This window comes from Ranitomeya imitator, chromosome 5 (genome assembly GCF_032444005.1).
Source record: "Ranitomeya imitator isolate aRanImi1 chromosome 5, aRanImi1.pri, whole genome shotgun sequence".
Classification (NCBI taxonomy): Eukaryota; Metazoa; Chordata; class Amphibia; order Anura; family Dendrobatidae; genus Ranitomeya; species Ranitomeya imitator.
Window position 1 is genome coordinate 266,131,442 of NC_091286.1, and position 18,468 is coordinate 266,149,909.

An 18,468-nucleotide genomic window follows, 5' to 3' on the forward strand; every position below is an offset into this window, starting at 1 on the left:
AGCGGCTCCGTGCTCCGAGCCTTCTGGGATTACTACAATGTTGAGCTTGACTTACTAGCAATTTCACTGAAATCTGAAGTATACAGAACACAGAAAGATAGTAGATTGGCCATGCCCAGCCAATATTTAATAGTGTAGTAGTATAGTGGCTATCCAGGTGTATCCACGATTTTTTATACACAAAAAAGTAAAATATAATAGATACGGCATACATTCCACTGCAAAGCAGGTTATGTTCCCATGGTTGCTTAGCTCGCAGGACCTGTGATGACGTCTCGGTCACATGACCGTGACGTCATGGCAGTTCCAACGTAAGCATAATTGTCTGGCGTTGCAAACCACAACCATGGGTGACTATTGTGAATTAAATAAATACCTTTTTTTTTTTAATATTGATGGTGCATATGCAGTGTCAATATTAAAAATAGGTTAATATTAATGGCGGCAATGGATACCTGGCGGTAAAGTTAATTAATGACGCATGTGAAATGTGATATTTAGTATACTAATGGTTTCCTTATGTTTTCACAGAACACACAGCAGCACCCGCGAGACTGTCCGACCCTCTGGGGCGGTCCTTTGTGAAGCGCCATCTGAACAGTCGCAGCCATCCCACAGCGAGAGCAGGTCTGCACCACCACAATCTGGCGAACCGGCAGCCGGTCCATCAGATGTTCCCCTGGCCGAGGCCTCTGTCGCTCCTTCCTTTGGGTCTTCCCGACAGCGTCAGCGGGCCTCGGACAGGGCGCCCATGCCCGAATTTTTACATCTGAGCACCGTATTTCAGAATGGTTTCAAGGCGCTGTGCGATAAAATGTGCAATATCGAACGGCGTCTTGAAAACATCGAAACGGATCTCTCGAGGCCGGACAAACATTTTTTTACTGCCATTCACAACGGCATGGTTGAACATCTTACGCCGGAACTCCAGATTTCGGTCATGCAAGGCTGCAACAATGTATATGTCAGTGCTCTGCAGCAGGCTCGGGTCATGCAGTCAGCGACAAATATGCCCGCAGTACCATCGCTGGCTGCCATGACTCCGACTCCTGCTGCAGAGCACCACCACAGAGCTCCGCGTGCTGAGGGCCACCGCCACCGCCACCACAGAACAGAGCCCCAAAGTTCAGAGCCTGACAGGCCTTCAAGGGGACACAGACGGGATGCCGACCCACACCCAGAGGGAGAGAGGAGGAAAAAGAAGAAGACGACGACGACGACAAGTACTACGACCTTGGCTATGGCTGCTCCCAAAAATACCACCAGAAAACACCCCGGGTCGACCCGGAGGACACCAAGTACCCAGGCTGGGTCTACACGGAGTACACCCAGTACCCAGCCTGGGTCTACAAGGAGTACACCATCACAGCCTGGGTCTACCCGGAGCCGGAGTAGCCAGCCAAGGACACTGGTCGTCCCTCCTCCTCCCTCACCTCCTGCTTTGCTAATCTCGCCACCATCCACTACCTGGATTGATGTCGGCATCCCGTCTAGTGTGATAGAGTATGCTGCTTCATCCCCCTCGTCCTCCTCCTCGGTCTCCTCAACACCCCCAAAAAGTGTGGGATATCAATCCCCTTTAATTGCGGATGTTGGTACCCCCTAATAACATTTCCCAATTTTTTTTTTTTGTACCCTAAATAAATGTTATTTTTTTTTTTTAAAAATTAGTTTTTATTGTCTCAAATAAAGTTTGCACCAAATCACACCTTGCGCCGTATACACAAATCTTGTCTTTGTAACACCTGATGTGCAATGTCTGACAATATTTATCAATTTGTTTTTTTCATTGTTTTATAGGGCTGTCGCTCATTGTACTCAGATGTTACAAACACAAAGAGCATTGCTCAATATGTCAAGTTTACAATGTACCATCACACCACAATTTCAGTATAGATAAAGTTGGTTTTTGTGTGTAACCAACGTTATCTTTTCTGAAATCGTAAAACGATTGAGCCCCTGCTGTGAGTTTTTTGGTGTCAGCGAATGATTTTGAATTTTTTTTGGGTAACTGATCAGACGCTGTCATTGTTGGATCGGCGAGTTTCGACCGATCCAGCGATGTCTTTGTTTTAAACAAGGGAATATTGGGTTACTAGCGCACTGTTTTAAACACTCAAATAAAAAGTGAACAATACCCCACAAATATAAAAAGGTGTCTACCACGTCCCTCGCCGTCATCTTTCCGCACTGACACTGTGATTCCCGCCCGTAAAGCTGAGCACACCATTGACTTAATAATAAACGCTGTGCTGTGCTTTAGGGCTGCCACAGTACGGGAAGTTGACGGCGATGGACGTTTCACACACCGGAGTGTAAGGGTTTTTTGTATTTTTTAAAATTACATTTACAATGGTAAACATCGTGAGTGTGGCAAAGCGCTTCATAACATTACCCAGATTACACGGGACTTGCTCTTTTTTGGTCGCTGGAGAGCTGTCTGTGTGACAGCTCTCCAGCGACCACGCGACAACTAAACAACGATCTCGGTCCAGTCGTATCACTGGTCGGTATCGTTGGGTAATAGTTTTATTAATGTACCTTAAGAATATTGGTCAGGTGAGGTGGAAGCAATGTTCACAGTGTCGCCACTATTTGACTCTGGACAAATTCTATCATCCTGAGTACAATAGTGTTAACTCTGTAGAGTTTTCCAAACATGATCGTCTCCCTCCTTGTCTAGCCTGGTTGCATATGCAAATAGTCTGCAGGATTAAAAATGGTTGACAAGGTGGGAGCCGATTATGTAATTATACGTCAAAACTATGGAACACACAAATTTTGTGTGACACACATTACTTTCAATAAAATTGGATTTTACAATTCTATTAATATGGAAAAACGTATGGGAGATTTGTTTGGTGAAAACGGAAAGGCACAAGAACTTTATTTCAAAACACAACGCATTATACAATCAGGGGACATTTTAACAATAACCATACATAGTATGGTTAAATGACATGGACTACACAGTGTTTACATGACATCATAATAACACGAAGAATTAAACCATTTGATCTTGCCATGAAACACGGCCAACATCAGAAACAAAGTATGCAGCAAATTGGTCCCTCATATGAGCAATCTCCACAGTTGTCCGCAGAGGATAAGCTTGATAATCAGGCAATGGATTTTGTATGGGTTCATCGAGTTCCACGTTGACTCTCTCTTTATCAATAATAAAATTGTGGAGAACCACACACGCCTTCACCACCTCATCCACTGTCTCAATTTTCAAATTTATGGCGGATCCTAAGATACGCCATTTGGAGACCAGGATGCCAAAGGCGCACTCCACAGTTCTTCGGGCCCTGGACAGTCTATAATTAAATATAGTTTTGGTGCGGTCCAACCCACGACTTGAGTAAGGTTTAAGTAGGTTGCCACTCATTTGAAAAGCCTCATCACCAACAACAACAAATGGCAGGGCCGGGCCGTCGGTGTTGGGAAGAGGTCGTGGATGGGGGAAATTAAAATTGTTATTGTACAATCTTCGGCCCATATCAGACTCCTTAAATGTCCGTGAATCATTTGCACGACCAAACGCTCCAATGTCCACAGCGAGAAACCTGCAGTCCGCACCTGCAATTGCCATCAGCACGGTGGAAAAGTATTTTTTATAATTAAAAAAAAGAGATCCACTTCTTGAAGGCTTGGTAATCCTAATGTGCTTCCCATCCACGGCTCCAATACAGTTAGGGAAAGAACACACTTGTTCAAATTTTGGGGCGTTGGCAAGCCATATTTCTCTTGTAGGGATGGGTAAAAATTCCTCCCGGAGGTTGTCCCACAATGCGCGGCAAGTGTCGGCAATAATACCCGACAGTGTTGAGACTCCAATCCGAAACTGGAAATGCAGTGATCTCAATGTCTCTCCGGTAGCCAGGAAACTGACAAGAAGAAAAATAAATAAATATAATTAATAAAATTGTTATGAAAGAATTTTTCATTTTTAATAACAATCCCCCCACCCCACAAAACAAAAACACGTTACTTTAAAAAATGGCAAGAACATATAAATCCTTCACATTCCATTACGTACCGTAGAGTCACCAGCAGACGTTCCTCAGGGGAAATCGATTTACGGAGCTGCGTGTCCTGCCTGGAAATGGTTCCTTCCACCAGACGCAGCAGATATCGGAAGCTGTCTTTTGACATCCTGGTGTATTCAAAGTATTTGTCCTGGTTCTCATTTAATTCGCCAAACAGACAATGGTAGGCTCCATGACTCTCTCGGACTTCCACTATAGGGTGTAGCCAAAAACGCCGACGACTCCTTCTCCGTAGTCTGTCTCTTTTCCTCTGTTCATGACAGGCAATAGCATAAGCAATAGCAAGGGCTAATTCCAGCTGAAAATTGAGGTAGATACTCTCCATGGAACGATCCATCTTGATGCTCTATGGTTGGAAATAATCTATGCCGGGGTATATATACCACTATTACATTAATACCCACCCCCATTTACCCATTGGTGGCATTATCGATTGTCTAGACACTAGACCCACCCTCTTCTATTCATTGGTGGTGTTATCTAGTGTCTAGACACTAAATTGTGTGTAAAGATCTAATCAGTGTTTGACAACGCATGCGTCGTAAAACGCTGCGTTTTTTGTAAAAACGCATCAAAAACGCACCAAAAACGCTGCGTTTTACGACGCATCCGTCCGACGCTTGCGTCAAAAAAGGTGCGTTTTTGCGTGCGTTTCCGATGCGTCGTGCATTGCGTCGGCGACGCTGCGTCGCATGACGCTAATGTGAACGTAGCCTTAAGATCACATCAGAATAAAGGACATCCTAAAGGAGGAGGTACGGTTTACATGTGCTGCCAGCGACATTCTATCTAATGGTGTATTAGAGATTCTTATATTATTCAGACCGATATAAAATAAAGCTAAAAAGAAAAATAATTTAATAATTGATTAAAGAGAAATAAAAATGCTTACCTTCGATTTCTTGGCGATTTAAAATATCAGCAGCAACAGCATCCACCTCCAACTCACAGGTACTTTGTGGTTCTACTCCTCCTAACATTAAAGAGCTGTAAGAGACATGATTCGCCTGCTTAGTAGCCGGAAAACAGAACTATACACGCAGAATACCTCAGCACAATGACAATAAGAAGTAACAACTTAACAATAAGGCTTAAAGGGAATCTGTCACCAGGTTTTTGCCACCTAGTCTGAGAGCAGCATGATGTAGGGACAGAGATCCCGATTCCAGCAATGTGTCACTTACTGGGCTGCTTGCTATAATTTTTATAAAATCACTTTTATCACCAGAGGATTAGCCATCCAGAGTGAAAGGGAGTGATCAGTTGCAGAGCAGAACAGTACAACTCCATCAACTGTATAATGGCCAAGGCAGGGTACTGCACATGTGCCCCTATTCGCATATATAGGGGTGGATCTGCACAACCCTGCCAAAATACAGTTGATTGAGCTATGCTCTACTGCATCAATAGGCCAACAATATAAAAGTACTAGATAATCGCTTCAAGTATAAACAGCCCTGGACCCCAAAAAAGATGCTTCCCCCACTACGCACATCATTCAATAACCGCCAGGAGGGCACGTGGGCAGCTTTGTATTTGTATAGACATCTTTTAACTACCGTAATTAAAGGGGTTGTCAACCTTCCAGGACAATTTTTTTTTCTACATAAATCCTCACTTCACCCGCACGGTGTCAGGATTCTCTGCCGGGAACAATGGTCATGTGACCAGGGATTCAAGCTTGAGGAGGCTAATTTGCATATTCCAGGTGCATTCTGGGAAAAGCGAAGTCTCCCTAAGCTAGAAGATCGTTGGGTACAGCCGGGACCAGCTGCTTGGAAAGCATCGCCAAACCAGGGATTCAAGCTTGAGGAGGCTAATTTGCATATTCCAGGTGCATTCTGGGAAAAGCGAAGTCTCCCTAAGCTAGAAGATCGTTGGGTACAGCCGGGACCAGCTGCTTGGAAAGCATCGCCAAACCAGGGATTCAAGCTTGAGGAGGCTAATTTGCATATTCCAGGTGCATTCTGGGAAAAGCGAAGTCTCCCTAAGCTAGAAGATCGTTGGGTACAGCCGGGACCAGCTGCTTGGAAAGCATCGCCAAACCAGGGATTCAAGCTTGAGGAGGCTAATTTGCATATTCCAGGTGCATTCTGGGAAAAGCAAAGTCTCCCTAAGCTAGAAGATCGTTGGGTACAGCCGGGACCAGCTGCTTGGAAAGCATCGCCAAACCAGGGATTCAAGCTTGAGGAGGCTAATTTGCATATTCCAGGTGCATTCTGGGAAAAGCGAAGTCTCCCTAAGCTAGAAGATCGTTGGGTACAGCCGGGACCAGCTGCTTGGAAAGCATCGCCAAACCAGGGATTCAAGCTTGAGGAGGCTAATTTGCATATTCCAGGTGCATTCTGGGAAAAGCGAAGTCTCCCTAAGCTAGAAGATCGTTGGGTACAGCCGGGACCAGCTGCTTGGAAAGCATCGCCAAACCAGGGATTCAAGCTTGAGGAGGCTAATTTGCATATTCCAGGTGCATTCTGGGAAAAGCGAAGTCTCCCTAAGCTAGAAGATCGTTGGGTACAGCCGGGACCAGCTGCTTGGAAAGCATCGCCAAACCAGGGATTCAAGCTTGAGAAGGCTAATTTGCATATTCCAGGTGCATTCTGGGAAAAGCGAAGTCTCCCTAAGCTAGAAGATCGTTGGGTACAGCCGGGACCAGCTGCTTGGAAAGCATCGCCAAACCAGGGATTCAAGCTTGAGGAGGCTAATTTGCATATTCCAGGTGCATTCTGGGAAAAGCGAAGTCTCCCTAAGCTAGAAGATCGTTGGGTACAGCCGGGACCAGCTGCTTGGAAAGCATCGCCAAACCAGGGATTCAAGCTTGAGGAGGCTAATTTGCATATTCCAGGTGCATTCTGGGAAAAGCGAAGTCTCCCTAAGCTAGAAGATCGTTGGGTACAGCCGGGACCAGCTGCTTGGAAAGCATCGCCAAACCAGGGATTCAAGCTTGAGGAGGCTAATTTGCATATTCCAGGTGCATTCTGGGAAAAGCGAAGTCTCCCTAAGCTAGAAGATCGTTGGGTACAGCCGGGACCAGCTGCTTGGAAAGCATCGCCAAACCAGGGATTCAAGCTTGAGGAGGCTAATTTGCATATTCCAGGTGCATTCTGGGAAAAGCGAAGTCTCCCTAAGCTAGAAGATCGTTGGGTACAGCCGGGACCAGCTGCTTGGAAAGCATCGCCAAACCAGGGATTCAAGCTTGAGGAGGCTAATTTGCATATTCCAGGTGCATTCTGGGAAAAGCGAAGTCTCCCTAAGCTAGAAGATCGTTGGGTACAGCCGGGACCAGCTGCTTGGAAAGCATCGCCAAACCAGGGATTCAAGCTTGAGGAGGCTAATTTGCATATTCCAGGTGCATTCTGGGAAAAGCGAAGTCTCCCTAAGCTAGAAGATCGTTGGGTACAGCCGGGACCAGCTGCTTGGAAAGCATCGCCAAACCAGGGATTCAAGCTTGAGGAGGCTAATTTGCATATTCCAGGTGCATTCTGGGAAAAGCGAAGTCTCCCTAAGCTAGAAGATCGTTGGGTACAGCCGGGACCAGCTGCTTGGAAAGCATCGCCAAACCAGGGATTCAAGCTTGAGGAGGCTAATTTGCATATTCCAGGTGCATTCTGGGAAAAGCGAAGTCTCCCTAAGCTAGAAGATCGTTGGGTACAGCCGGGACCAGCTGCTTGGAAAGCATCGCCAAACCAGGGATTCAAGCTTGAGGAGGCTAATTTGCATATTCCAGGTGCATTCTGGGAAAAGCGAAGTCTCCCTAAGCTAGAAGATCGTTGGGTACAGCCGGGACCAGCTGCTTGGAAAGCATCGCCAAACCAGGGATTCAAGCTTGAGGAGGCTAATTTGCATATTCCAGGTGCATTCTGGGAAAAGCGAAGTCTCCCTAAGCTAGAAGATCGTTGGGTACAGCCGGGACCAGCTGCTTGGAAAGCATCGCCAAACCAGGGATTCAAGCTTGAGGAGGCTAATTTGCATATTCCAGGTGCATTCTGGGAAAAGCGAAGTCTCCCTAAGCTAGAAGATCGTTGGGTACAGCCGGGACCAGCTGCTTGGAAAGCATCGCCAAACCAGGGATTCAAGCTTGAGGAGGCTAATTTGCATATTCCAGGTGCATTCTGGGAAAAGCGAAGTCTCCCTAAGCTAGAAGATCGTTGGGTACAGCCGGGACCAGCTGCTTGGAAAGCATCGCCAAACCAGGGATTCAAGCTTGAGGAGGCTAATTTGCATATTCCAGGTGCATTCTGGGAAAAGCGAAGTCTCCCTAAGCTAGAAGATCGTTGGGTACAGCCGGGACCAGCTGCTTGGAAAGCATCGCCAAACCAGGGATTCAAGCTTGAGGAGGCTAATTTGCATATTCCAGGTGCATTCTGGGAAAAGCGAAGTCTCCCTAAGCTAGAAGATCGTTGGGTACAGCCGGGACCAGCTGCTTGGAAAGCATCGCCAAACCAGGGATTCAAGCTTGAGGAGGCTAATTTGCATATTCCAGGTGCATTCTGGGAAAAGCGAAGTCTCCCTAAGCTAGAAGATCGTTGGGTACAGCCGGGACCAGCTGCTTGGAAAGCATCGCCAAACCAGGGATTCAAGCTTGAGGAGGCTAATTTGCATATTCCAGGTGCATTCTGGGAAAAGCGAAGTCTCCCTAAGCTAGAAGATCGTTGGGTACAGCCGGGACCAGCTGCTTGGAAAGCATCGCCAAACCAGGGATTCAAGCTTGAGGAGGCTAATTTGCATATTCCAGGTGCATTCTGGGAAAAGCGAAGTCTCCCTAAGCTAGAAGATCGTTGGGTACAGCCGGGACCAGCTGCTTGGAAAGCATCGCCAAACCAGGGATTCAAGCTTGAGGAGGCTAATTTGCATATTCCAGGTGCATTCTGGGAAAAGCGAAGTCTCCCTAAGCTAGAAGATCGTTGGGTACAGCCGGGACCAGCTGCTTGGAAAGCATCGCCAAACCAGGGATTCAAGCTTGAGGAGGCTAATTTGCATATTCCAGGTGCATTCTGGGAAAAGCGAAGTCTCCCTAAGCTAGAAGATCGTTGGGTACAGCCGGGACCAGCTGCTTGGAAAGCATCGCCAAACCAGGGATTCAAGCTTGAGGAGGCTAATTTGCATATTCCAGGTGCATTCTGGGAAAAGCGAAGTCTCCCTAAGCTAGAAGATCGTTGGGTACAGCCGGGACCAGCTGCTTGGAAAGCATCGCCAAACCAGGGATTCAAGCTTGAGGAGGCTAATTTGCATATTCCAGGTGCATTCTTACGGCGCGCGAATTTTTGCCTGTAGGATATTATTGCAAGAGAACTTGGCTAAGTAGATTACACAAGAAGGAAAACACACAGGAAGTCAGCAGGATCTAGGAGCAACATGGCAGATGTGACAACCTACATGGTGAGCTGCAGCATGTGCTACATGTTCACAGACCGACCAGAAGAAGAATCAAATTTCACCTGTCAGAAGTGTAGACTAGTGGCCCTTTTAGAAGAAAAGGTGCGGGGTCTGGAAGAAAGAATAGCAACTTTGAAACTCATCAAAGAGAATGAAGACTTTCTAGACAGAACAGAAGCATCTCTACTGGTCACAGAAGGTGAAAAAAGTGTCAGAGAACCTCCAAAAGAAGATGAGTGGAAGCATGTGACCAAAAGAAGCAAGAAGACCATGGAGAAATCAACAACCACACAACTGAAGAACCGATATCAAATCTTTGTAGAGGATGAAGATGGCACACCTAAGGATGAAGCAATACCAGCAAGCAAAAAAGAAAAGGGCACACAGCAACAAGTGACAGCAAAAAGTACAGCCAAGAAGCAACGAAGAGTGGTGGTGGTGGGAGACTCACTACTGAGAGGCACAGAAGCAGCCATCTGCAGACCGGACATAACTGCAAGAGAAGTATGCTGCCTTCCAGGTGCGATGATCAAGGATGTGACCGATAGGATACCAAAGCTCTTCAGCTCCAAGGACGTCCACCCATTTCTTCTGATACATGTTGGCACCAATGACACGGCAAGGAAAGACCTACCGACAATCTGCAAAGACTTTGAAGAGTTGGGGAAGAAAGTAAAGGAACTGGATGCACAGGTAGTTTTTTCTTCTATCCTTCCAGTAGACGGCCATGGCACCAGGAGATGGAACAGGATCCTTGATGCAAACAACTGGCTAAGACGATGGTGCAGACAACAAGGATTCGGATTCCTGGACCACGGTGTGAATTACTGGTACGATGGACTCCTCGCCAGAGATGGACTACACCTCAACAAACCTGGGAAACACACATTTGCCAGAAGACTCGCTACACTCATCAGGAGGGCGTTAAACTAGAAGAAGAGGGGACGGGAAGAAAAACATTAGACTTGAACAAAGAAGACCCAGGAAAACATACTGAGATGGGAGGTAAGAACATTTCTAAAGCAATCCACAGCGAGGAGATTGGAACAAAACAAAATCCTCTAAACTGCATGCTCGCAAACGCCAGAAGCCTGACAAACAAGATGGAAGAACTAGAAGCAGAAATATCTACAGGTAACTTTGACATAGTGGGAATAACCGAGACATGGTTAGATGAAAGCTATGACTGGGCAGTTAACTTACAGGGTTACAGTCTGTTTAGAAAGGATCGTAAAAATCGGAGAGGAGGAGGGGTTTGTCTCTATGTAAAGTCTTGTCTAAAGTCCACTTTAAGGGAGGATATTAGCGAAGGAAATGAGGATGTCGAGTCCATATGGGTCGAAATTCATGGAGGGAAAAATGGTAACAAAATTCTCATTGGGGTCTGTTACAAACCCCCAAATATAACAGAAACCATGGAGAGTCTACTTCTAAAGCAGATAGATGAAGCTGCAACCCATAATGAGGTCCTGGTTATGGGGGACTTTAACTACCCGGATATTAACTGGGAAAGTGAAACCTGTGAAACCCATAAAGGCAACAGGTTTCTGCTAATAACCAAGAAAAATTATCTTTCACAATTGGTGCAGAATCCAACCAGAGGAGCAGCACTTTTAGACCTAATACTATCTAATAGACCTGACAGAATAACAAATCTGCAGGTGGTTGGGCATCTAGGAAATAGCGACCACAATATTGTACAGTTTCACCTGTCTTTCACTAGGGGGACTTGTCAGGGAGTCACAAAAACACTGAACTTTAGGAAGGCAAAGTTTGACCAGCTTAGAGATGCCCTTAATCTGGTAGACTGGGACAATATCCTCAGAAATAAGAATACAGATAATAAATGGGAAATGTTTAAGAACATCCTAAATAGGCAGTGTAAGCGGTTTATACCTTGTGGGAATAAAAGGACTAGAAATAGGAAAAACCCAATATGGCTAAACAAAGAAGTAAGACAGGCAATTAACAGTAAAAAGAAAGCATTTGCACTACTAAAGCAGGATGGCACCATTGAAGCTTTAAAAAACTATAGGGAGAAAAATACTTTATCTAAAAAACTAATTAAAGCTGCCAAAAAGGAAACAGAGAAGCACATTGCTAAGGAGAGTAAAACTAATCCCAAACTGTTCTTCAACTATATCAATAGTAAAAGAATAAAAACTGAAAATGTAGGCCCCTTAAAAAATAGTGAGGAAAGAATGGTTGTAGATGACGAGGAAAAAGCTAACATATTAAACACCTTCTTCTCCACGGTATTCACGGTGGAAAATGAAATGCTAGGTGAAATCCCAAGAAACAATGAAAACCCTATATTAAGGGTCACCAATCTAACTCAAGAAGAGGTGCGAAATCGGCTAAATAAGATTAAAATAGATAAATCTCCGGGTCCGGATGGCATACACCCACGAGTACTAAGAGAACTAAGTAATGTAATAGATAAACCATTATTTCTTATTTTTAGGGACTCTATAGCGACAGGATCTGTTCCGCAGGACTGGCGCATAGCAAATGTGGTGCCAATATTCAAAAAGGGCTCTAAAAGTGAACCTGGAAATTATAGGCCAGTAAGTCTAACCTCTATTGTTGGTAAAATATTTGAAGGGTTTCTGAGGGATGTTATTCTGGATTATCTCAATGAGAATAACTGTTTAACTCCATATCAGCATGGGTTTATGAGAAATCGCTCCTGTCAAACCAATCTAATCAGTTTTTATGAAGAGGTAAGCTATAGGCTGGACCACGGTGAGTCATTGGACGTGGTATATCTCGATTTTTCCAAAGCGTTTGATACCGTGCCGCACAAGAGGTTGGTACACAAAATGAGAATGCTTGGTCTGGGGGAAAATGTGTGTAAATGGGTTAGTAACTGGCTTAGTGATAGAAAGCAGAGGGTGGTTATAAATGGTATAGTCTCTAACTGGGTCGCTGTGACCAGTGGGGTACCGCAGGGGTCGGTATTGGGACCTGTTCTCTTCAGCATATTCATTAATGATCTGGTAGAAGGTTTACACAGTAAAATATCGATATTTGCAGATGATACAAAACTATGTAAAGCAGTTAATACAAGAGAAGATAGTATTCTGCAACAGATGGATCTGGATAAGTTGGAAACTTGGGCTGAAAGGTGGCAGATGAGGTTTAACAATGATAAATGTAAGGTTATACACATGGGAAGAAGGAATCAATATCACCATTACACACTGAACGGGAAACCACTGGGTAAATCTGACAGGGAAAGGACTTGGGGATCCTAGTTAATGATAAACTTACCTGGAGCAGCCAGTGCCAGGCAGCAGCTGCCAAGGCAAACAGGATCATGGGGTGCATTAAAAGAGGTCTGGATACACATGATGAGAGCATTATACTGCCTCTGTACAAATCCCTAGTTAGACCGCACATGGAGTACTGTGTCCAGTTTTGGGCACCGGTGCTCATGAAGGATATAATGGAACTAGAGAGAGTACAAAGGAGGGCAACAAAATTAATAAAGGGGATGGGAGAACTACCATACCCAGATAGATTAGCGAAATTAGGATTATTTAGTCTAGAAAAAAGACGACTGAGGGGCGATCTAATAACCATGTATAAGTATATAAGGGGACAATACAAATATCTCGCTGAGGATCTGTTTATACCAAGGAAGGTGACGGGCACAAGGGGGCATTCTTTGCGTCTGGAGGAGAGAAGGTTTTTCCACCAACATAGAAGAGGATTCTTTACTGTTAGGGCAGTGAGAATCTGGAATTGCTTGCCTGAGGAGGTGGTGATGGCGAACTCAGTCGAGGGGTTCAAGAGAGGCCTGGATGTCTTCCTGGAGCAGAACAATATTGTATCATACAATTATTAGGTTCTGTAGAAGGACGTAGATCTGGGGATTTATTATGATGGAATATAGGCTGAACTGGATGGACAAATGTCTTTTTTCGGCCTTACTAACTATGTTACTATGTTACTATGTTACCACAGGTATCCAATATGCATACTCCTTGCCACATGCAGACTAGACTGTTCCCAGCATCGCTTAATGCAACTGTATTGTATTAAGTGTAAGTCCTCACAGAACTCAGTGCAAGGGACATGAGGATTCACAAGTCTACAGACGAATGGCATGACTGCAGACTTGCCGCTTAAAACCGGACCACCTATTTGCTACACGTAAGGACAACTGAGCCTCATAACACTGAAATTTCTAATGGGACCGTCTCACTAAAAAACCCTTTTAAAATAGTAGCGTGAAGGTGACATCTGTTCAGGCCTAGTTTTTCTGACCAGCACCTGGCACTGTCAAGTTGCCCCCCTGGTACTGCAAGGACAGGCAGCTTTACATGCGGACCTCTCAAATGAATGTCCACTGGCATATTACACACAAAAATTATTTTGACTGACAGTATCTTATATTCATCTGAATGGGGTTGTTTTGGCAACAAACACATGAATTTCTGCAAACCTTATCCAGATGAATGGAAATGTCTGCGACTATGTGAATATACCTTTATAGGTCATGGGGACAGAAACACAACCTCCTTTAACCCCTTAGTGACAGAGCAAATTTGGTACTTAATGACCGAGCCAATTTTTGCAATTCTGACCACTGTCACTTTATGAGGTTATAACTCTGGAACGCTTCAACGGATCCCGCTGATTCTGAGACTGTTTTTTCGTGACATATTGTACTTCATGTTAGTGGTAACATTTATCCGATATTACTTGCGATTATTTATGAAAAAAACAGAAATATGGCGAAAATTTTTAAAATTTTGCAATTTTCAAACTTTGTATTTATATGCCCTTAAATCAGAGAGATATGTCACGAAAAATAGTTAATAAATAACATTTCCCACATGTCTACTTTACATCAGCACAATTTTGGAAACAAAATTTTTTTTTGTTAGGGAGTTATAAGGGTTAAAAGTTGACCAGCAATTTCTAATTTTTACAACACCATTTTTTTTTTAGGGACCACATCACATTTGAAGTCATTTTGAGGGGTCTATATGATAGAAAATAATGAAGTGTGACACCATTCTAAAAACTACACCCCTCAAGGTTCTCAAAACCACATTCAAGAAGTTTATTAACCCTTTGCATGCTTCACAGGAACTGAAACAATATGGAAGGAAAAAATGAACATTTAACTTTTTTTTGCAAACATCTTAATTCAGAACCATTTTTTTTATTTTCACAAGTGTAAAAACAGAAATGTAACCATAAATTTTGTTATGCAATTTCTCCTGAATACGCCAATACCCCATATGTGGCGGTAAACCACTTTTTGGGCGCACCGCAGAACTTAGAAGTGAAGGAGCGCCGTTTGACTTTTTCAATGCAGAATTGGCTGGAATTGAGATCGGACGCCATGTCACGTTTAGAGAGCCCCTGATGTGCCTAAACAGTGGAAACTCCCCACAAGTGACACCATTTTGGAAACTAGACCCCTTAAGGAACTTATCTAGATGTGTGGTGAGCACTTTGAACCCCCAAGTGCTTCACAGAAGTTTATAACGTAGAGCCGTGAAAATAAAAAATCGCTTTTGTTTACACAAAAATGATCTTTTTGCCCACATATTTTTATTTTCACAAGGGTAACAGGAGAAATTAGACCACTAAAGTTGTTGTGCAATTTCTCCTGAGTACGTCGATACCCAATATGTAGGGGTAAACCACTGTTAGGGCGCACCGCAGAGCTTGGAAGAGAAAGAGTGCCGTTTTACTTTTTCAATGTAGAATTGGCTGGAATTGAGATCGGACGCCATGTCGCGTTTGGAGAGCCCCTGATGTGCCTAACCAGTAGAAACCCCCCACAAGTGACACCATTTTGGAAACTAGACCCCCCATGGAACTTATCTAGATGTGTGGCGAGAACTTTGAATGCCCAAGTGCTTCACAGACGTTTATAATGCAAAGTCGTGAAAATAAAAAATATTTTTTTTTTCCACAAAAAAGATATTGTAGCCCCCAAGTTTTTATTTTCACAAGGGTAACAAGAGAAATTGGACCCCAAAAGTTGTTGTCCAATTTGTCCTGAGTATGCTGGTACCCCATATGTGGGGGTAAACCACTGTTTGGGCGCACGGCAGAGCTCGGAAGGAAGGAGCGCCATTTTGGAATGCAGACTTTGATAGAATGGTCTGCGGGCATTATGTTGCGTTTGCAGAGCCCCTGATGTACCTAACCAGTAGAAACCCTCCACAAGTGACCCCATTTTGGAAACTAGACCCCCCCAAGGAACTTATCTAGATGTGTGGTGAGAACTTTGAATGCCCAAGTGCTTCACAGACGTTTATAATGCAGAGTCGTGAAAATAAAAAATATTTTTTTTTTCCACAAAAAAGATATTGTAGCCCCCAAGTTTTTATTTTCACAAGGGTAACAGGAGAAATTGGACTGCAATAGTTGTTGTCCAATTTATCCCGAGTACGCTGATGCGCCATATGTGGGGGTAAACCACTGTTTGGGCGCACGGCAGAGCTCGGAAGGGAAGGAGCGCCTTTTTGGAATGCAGACTTTGATAGAATGGTCTGTGGGCATTATGTTGCGTTTGCAGAGCCCCTGATGTACCTAAACAGTGGAAACCCCCCAATTCTAGCTCCAACCCTGACCCCAACACACCCCTAACCCTAATCTCAACCTGATCCATAATCCTAATCACTAACCCTAACCATAATCACAACCCTTACCCCAAAACAACCCTAATGTCAACCCTAACCATAACCCTAATCAAAACCCTAAATCCAACACACCCCTAATCCTAACCTCAACCCTAGCCTCAAACCTAACCCTAATCCCAATACACCCCTAATCTTAACCCTAATCCCAAACCTAACCCTAATCCCAAGCGTAACCATAATGCCAACCCTAACCCTAAGGCTAGGGTCACATTGCGTTAGCGCAATCCGCTAGCGCTAAACGGATTGCACTAACGCAATGTTTTTTATTGGGCTGCGGTCGGGGTCGCGGTAACGTCCCCGCTCTCGCAGATCCCCGATCTGCGAGAGCGGGGAACGGACCGCGGGCGCGCCTCGGACACTGCAATCAGCGTCTGCGGCGCGCCAGGAATCACCGGCGCGTCGCTAGCGCGTGCCGAACATGGCACGCGCTAGTGAAGCGCGTTCCCATTGCCTTCAATGGGCGCGTTAACGGCCGCATTGCACGGCGTTAATTTCGCCGTGCAACGCTGTCCGTTTAACGCGGTCCCATAACGCAATGGGAACCCAGCCTTATACCAACCCTAATCCAAACCCTAACCCTAATCCCAACTCTAACCCTAACTTTAGCCCCAACCCTAGCCCTAACTTTAGCCCTAACCCTAAGGCTACTTTCACACTTGCATCGTTTGGCATCCGTCGCAATCTGTCGTTTTGGACAAGAAACGGATCCTGCAAATGTGCCCACAGGATGCGTTTTTTGCCCATAGACTTGTATTGCCGACGGATCGTGACGGATGGCCACACGTCGCGTCCGTCGTGCACTGGATCAGTTGTGTTTTGGCAGACCGTCGGCACAAAAAAACGTTCAATGAAACGTTTTTTTGTACGTCGCATCCGCCATTTCTGACCGCACATGCGTGGCCGTAACTCCGCCCCCTGCTCCCCAGGACATAGATTGGGCAGCGGATGTGTTGAAAAACTACAGCCGCTGCCCACGTTGTGCACAATTTTCACAACGTGCGTCGGTATGTCGGGCCGACGCATTGCGACGGCCCCGTACCGACATAAGTGTGAAAGAAGCCTAACCCTAAATTTAGCCCCAACCCTAACCCTAAATTTTGCCCCAACCCTAACCCTAAATTTAGCCCCAACCCTAGCCCTAACCCTAGCCCTAGCCCTAACCCTAACCCTAGCCCTAACCCTAATTTTAGCCCCAACTGCTGTTCTCCTGCCGGCCAGCAGATGGAGACAGATGGCGGGCGCACTGCGCATGCGCCCGCCATTTTCTTTTGCCGGCGGCCAGGAGGAGCAGCAGGAGGATCCAGGGACACAGGTGAGTATGACAGGGTCCCCGAATCCCCCTATTTCTCTGTCCTCTGATGTGCGATCACATCAGAGGACAGAGAATTACACTTTACTTTATTTTTTTCTTTTTGCGGTCGCCGGTAAACAGTTAATTACCGGCGATCGCAAAACAGGGGTCGGTGAAACCGACCCCGATCATGCTCTTTGGGGTCTCGGCTACCCCCGGCAGCCGAGACCCCAAAGATTCTCGCGGGGCCGGCCGGCCATTTTGAAGATGGCGGCGCCCACCGGGAGCCACGAGGAGCACCGGGGGAGATAGGTGAGTATTGGGGGGCTACCTGGGACCCCTTTTCTCTGTCCTCCGATGTGCGATCACATCGGAGGACAGAGAAATTAAAAAGATCGCGTTTTTTTTTTTTTTTTTTTTTTTTTGCGATTACCGGCGATCGCAAATGCGGGGTGGGTAAAAAAAACCCCGAATCATGTTCCCTGGGGTCTCGGCTACCCCCGGCAGCCGAGACCCCGGAGAAAATCCGACTCTGGGGGGCGCTATTCACTTTTTCCACAGCGCCGTTAATTAACGGCGCTGTGGTTTAAGTACCCTTAGCGGCCGCCGTTAAAAGGCGTATCGGCGGACGCTAAGGGGTTAAAGCCCAACTCTACTCAAAGCCTAAAATTTTAGAAGTGAAGGCATTATTTAAGATCCTACATGAGGCACTATTAAGGTCTAGGATAAGGAGAGCTGACTTCCATTTTTAGGGTTGGTCCATGGGTCTATTCCATTAAAGAAGGTCTTGGTAGTTCAGTATCCTACATGATTATATGTAAGCAATATTAGTTCTGTTCACTCAGCATCAAGATACACGAGGGTGACACAGCATTGCCATTTTATTTTTATTTTAGCCTGTAGCGCAAGGATCTGGAATGAATAAACCGTGGAGCATCTGTCCAAAAGTGAAACTTAATACGTGACCTTTGGGTGAAGAAAACACTCACAAATGATGGGCCTTGAATTACATAAACTAACAAGATATCACTTGTAAGATTGTCAGCGCACAGAATCTTTGCCTAATGCCACCATTTATATT

The 18,468-nt window shown here is 45.3% G+C and overlaps 2 protein-coding genes across 2 annotated transcripts in view; both read right to left on the bottom strand.

The window, feature by feature from the left end:
• Positions 1-18,468, bottom strand: part of REV3L (REV3 like, DNA directed polymerase zeta catalytic subunit) — a 291,259-nt gene that overhangs the window by 124,898 nt on the left and 147,893 nt on the right. The window contains exon 6 of the mRNA XM_069726145.1: positions 4,945-5,039. Within this exon, the coding sequence (XP_069582246.1) occupies positions 4,945-5,039 (95 nt within the window). The remainder of the gene's footprint in view (positions 1-4,944; positions 5,040-18,468) is intronic.
• On the bottom strand, positions 2,854-4,241 carry LOC138680666 (uncharacterized). Its single transcript, XM_069767972.1, has 2 exons — positions 4,043-4,241; positions 2,854-3,890 (listed from the first exon to the last, which is right to left on the bottom strand). The coding sequence occupies exons 1-2, from the start codon at positions 4,156-4,158 to the stop codon at positions 3,005-3,007; spliced, it is 1,002 nt and encodes a 333-aa protein (XP_069624073.1). The 5' UTR covers positions 4,159-4,241; the 3' UTR covers positions 2,854-3,004.

Coding starts and splice junctions, on each gene's coding strand:
- LOC138680666 (XM_069767972.1), bottom strand. CDS start 4,158: ATGTCAAAAGACAGCTTCCGATATCTGCTGCGTCTGGTGGAAGGAACC. Junction 3,891..4,042: donor CGTCTGCTGGTGACTCTACG/GTACGTAATGGA, acceptor TCTTCTTGTCAG/TTTCCTGGCTACCGGAGAGA.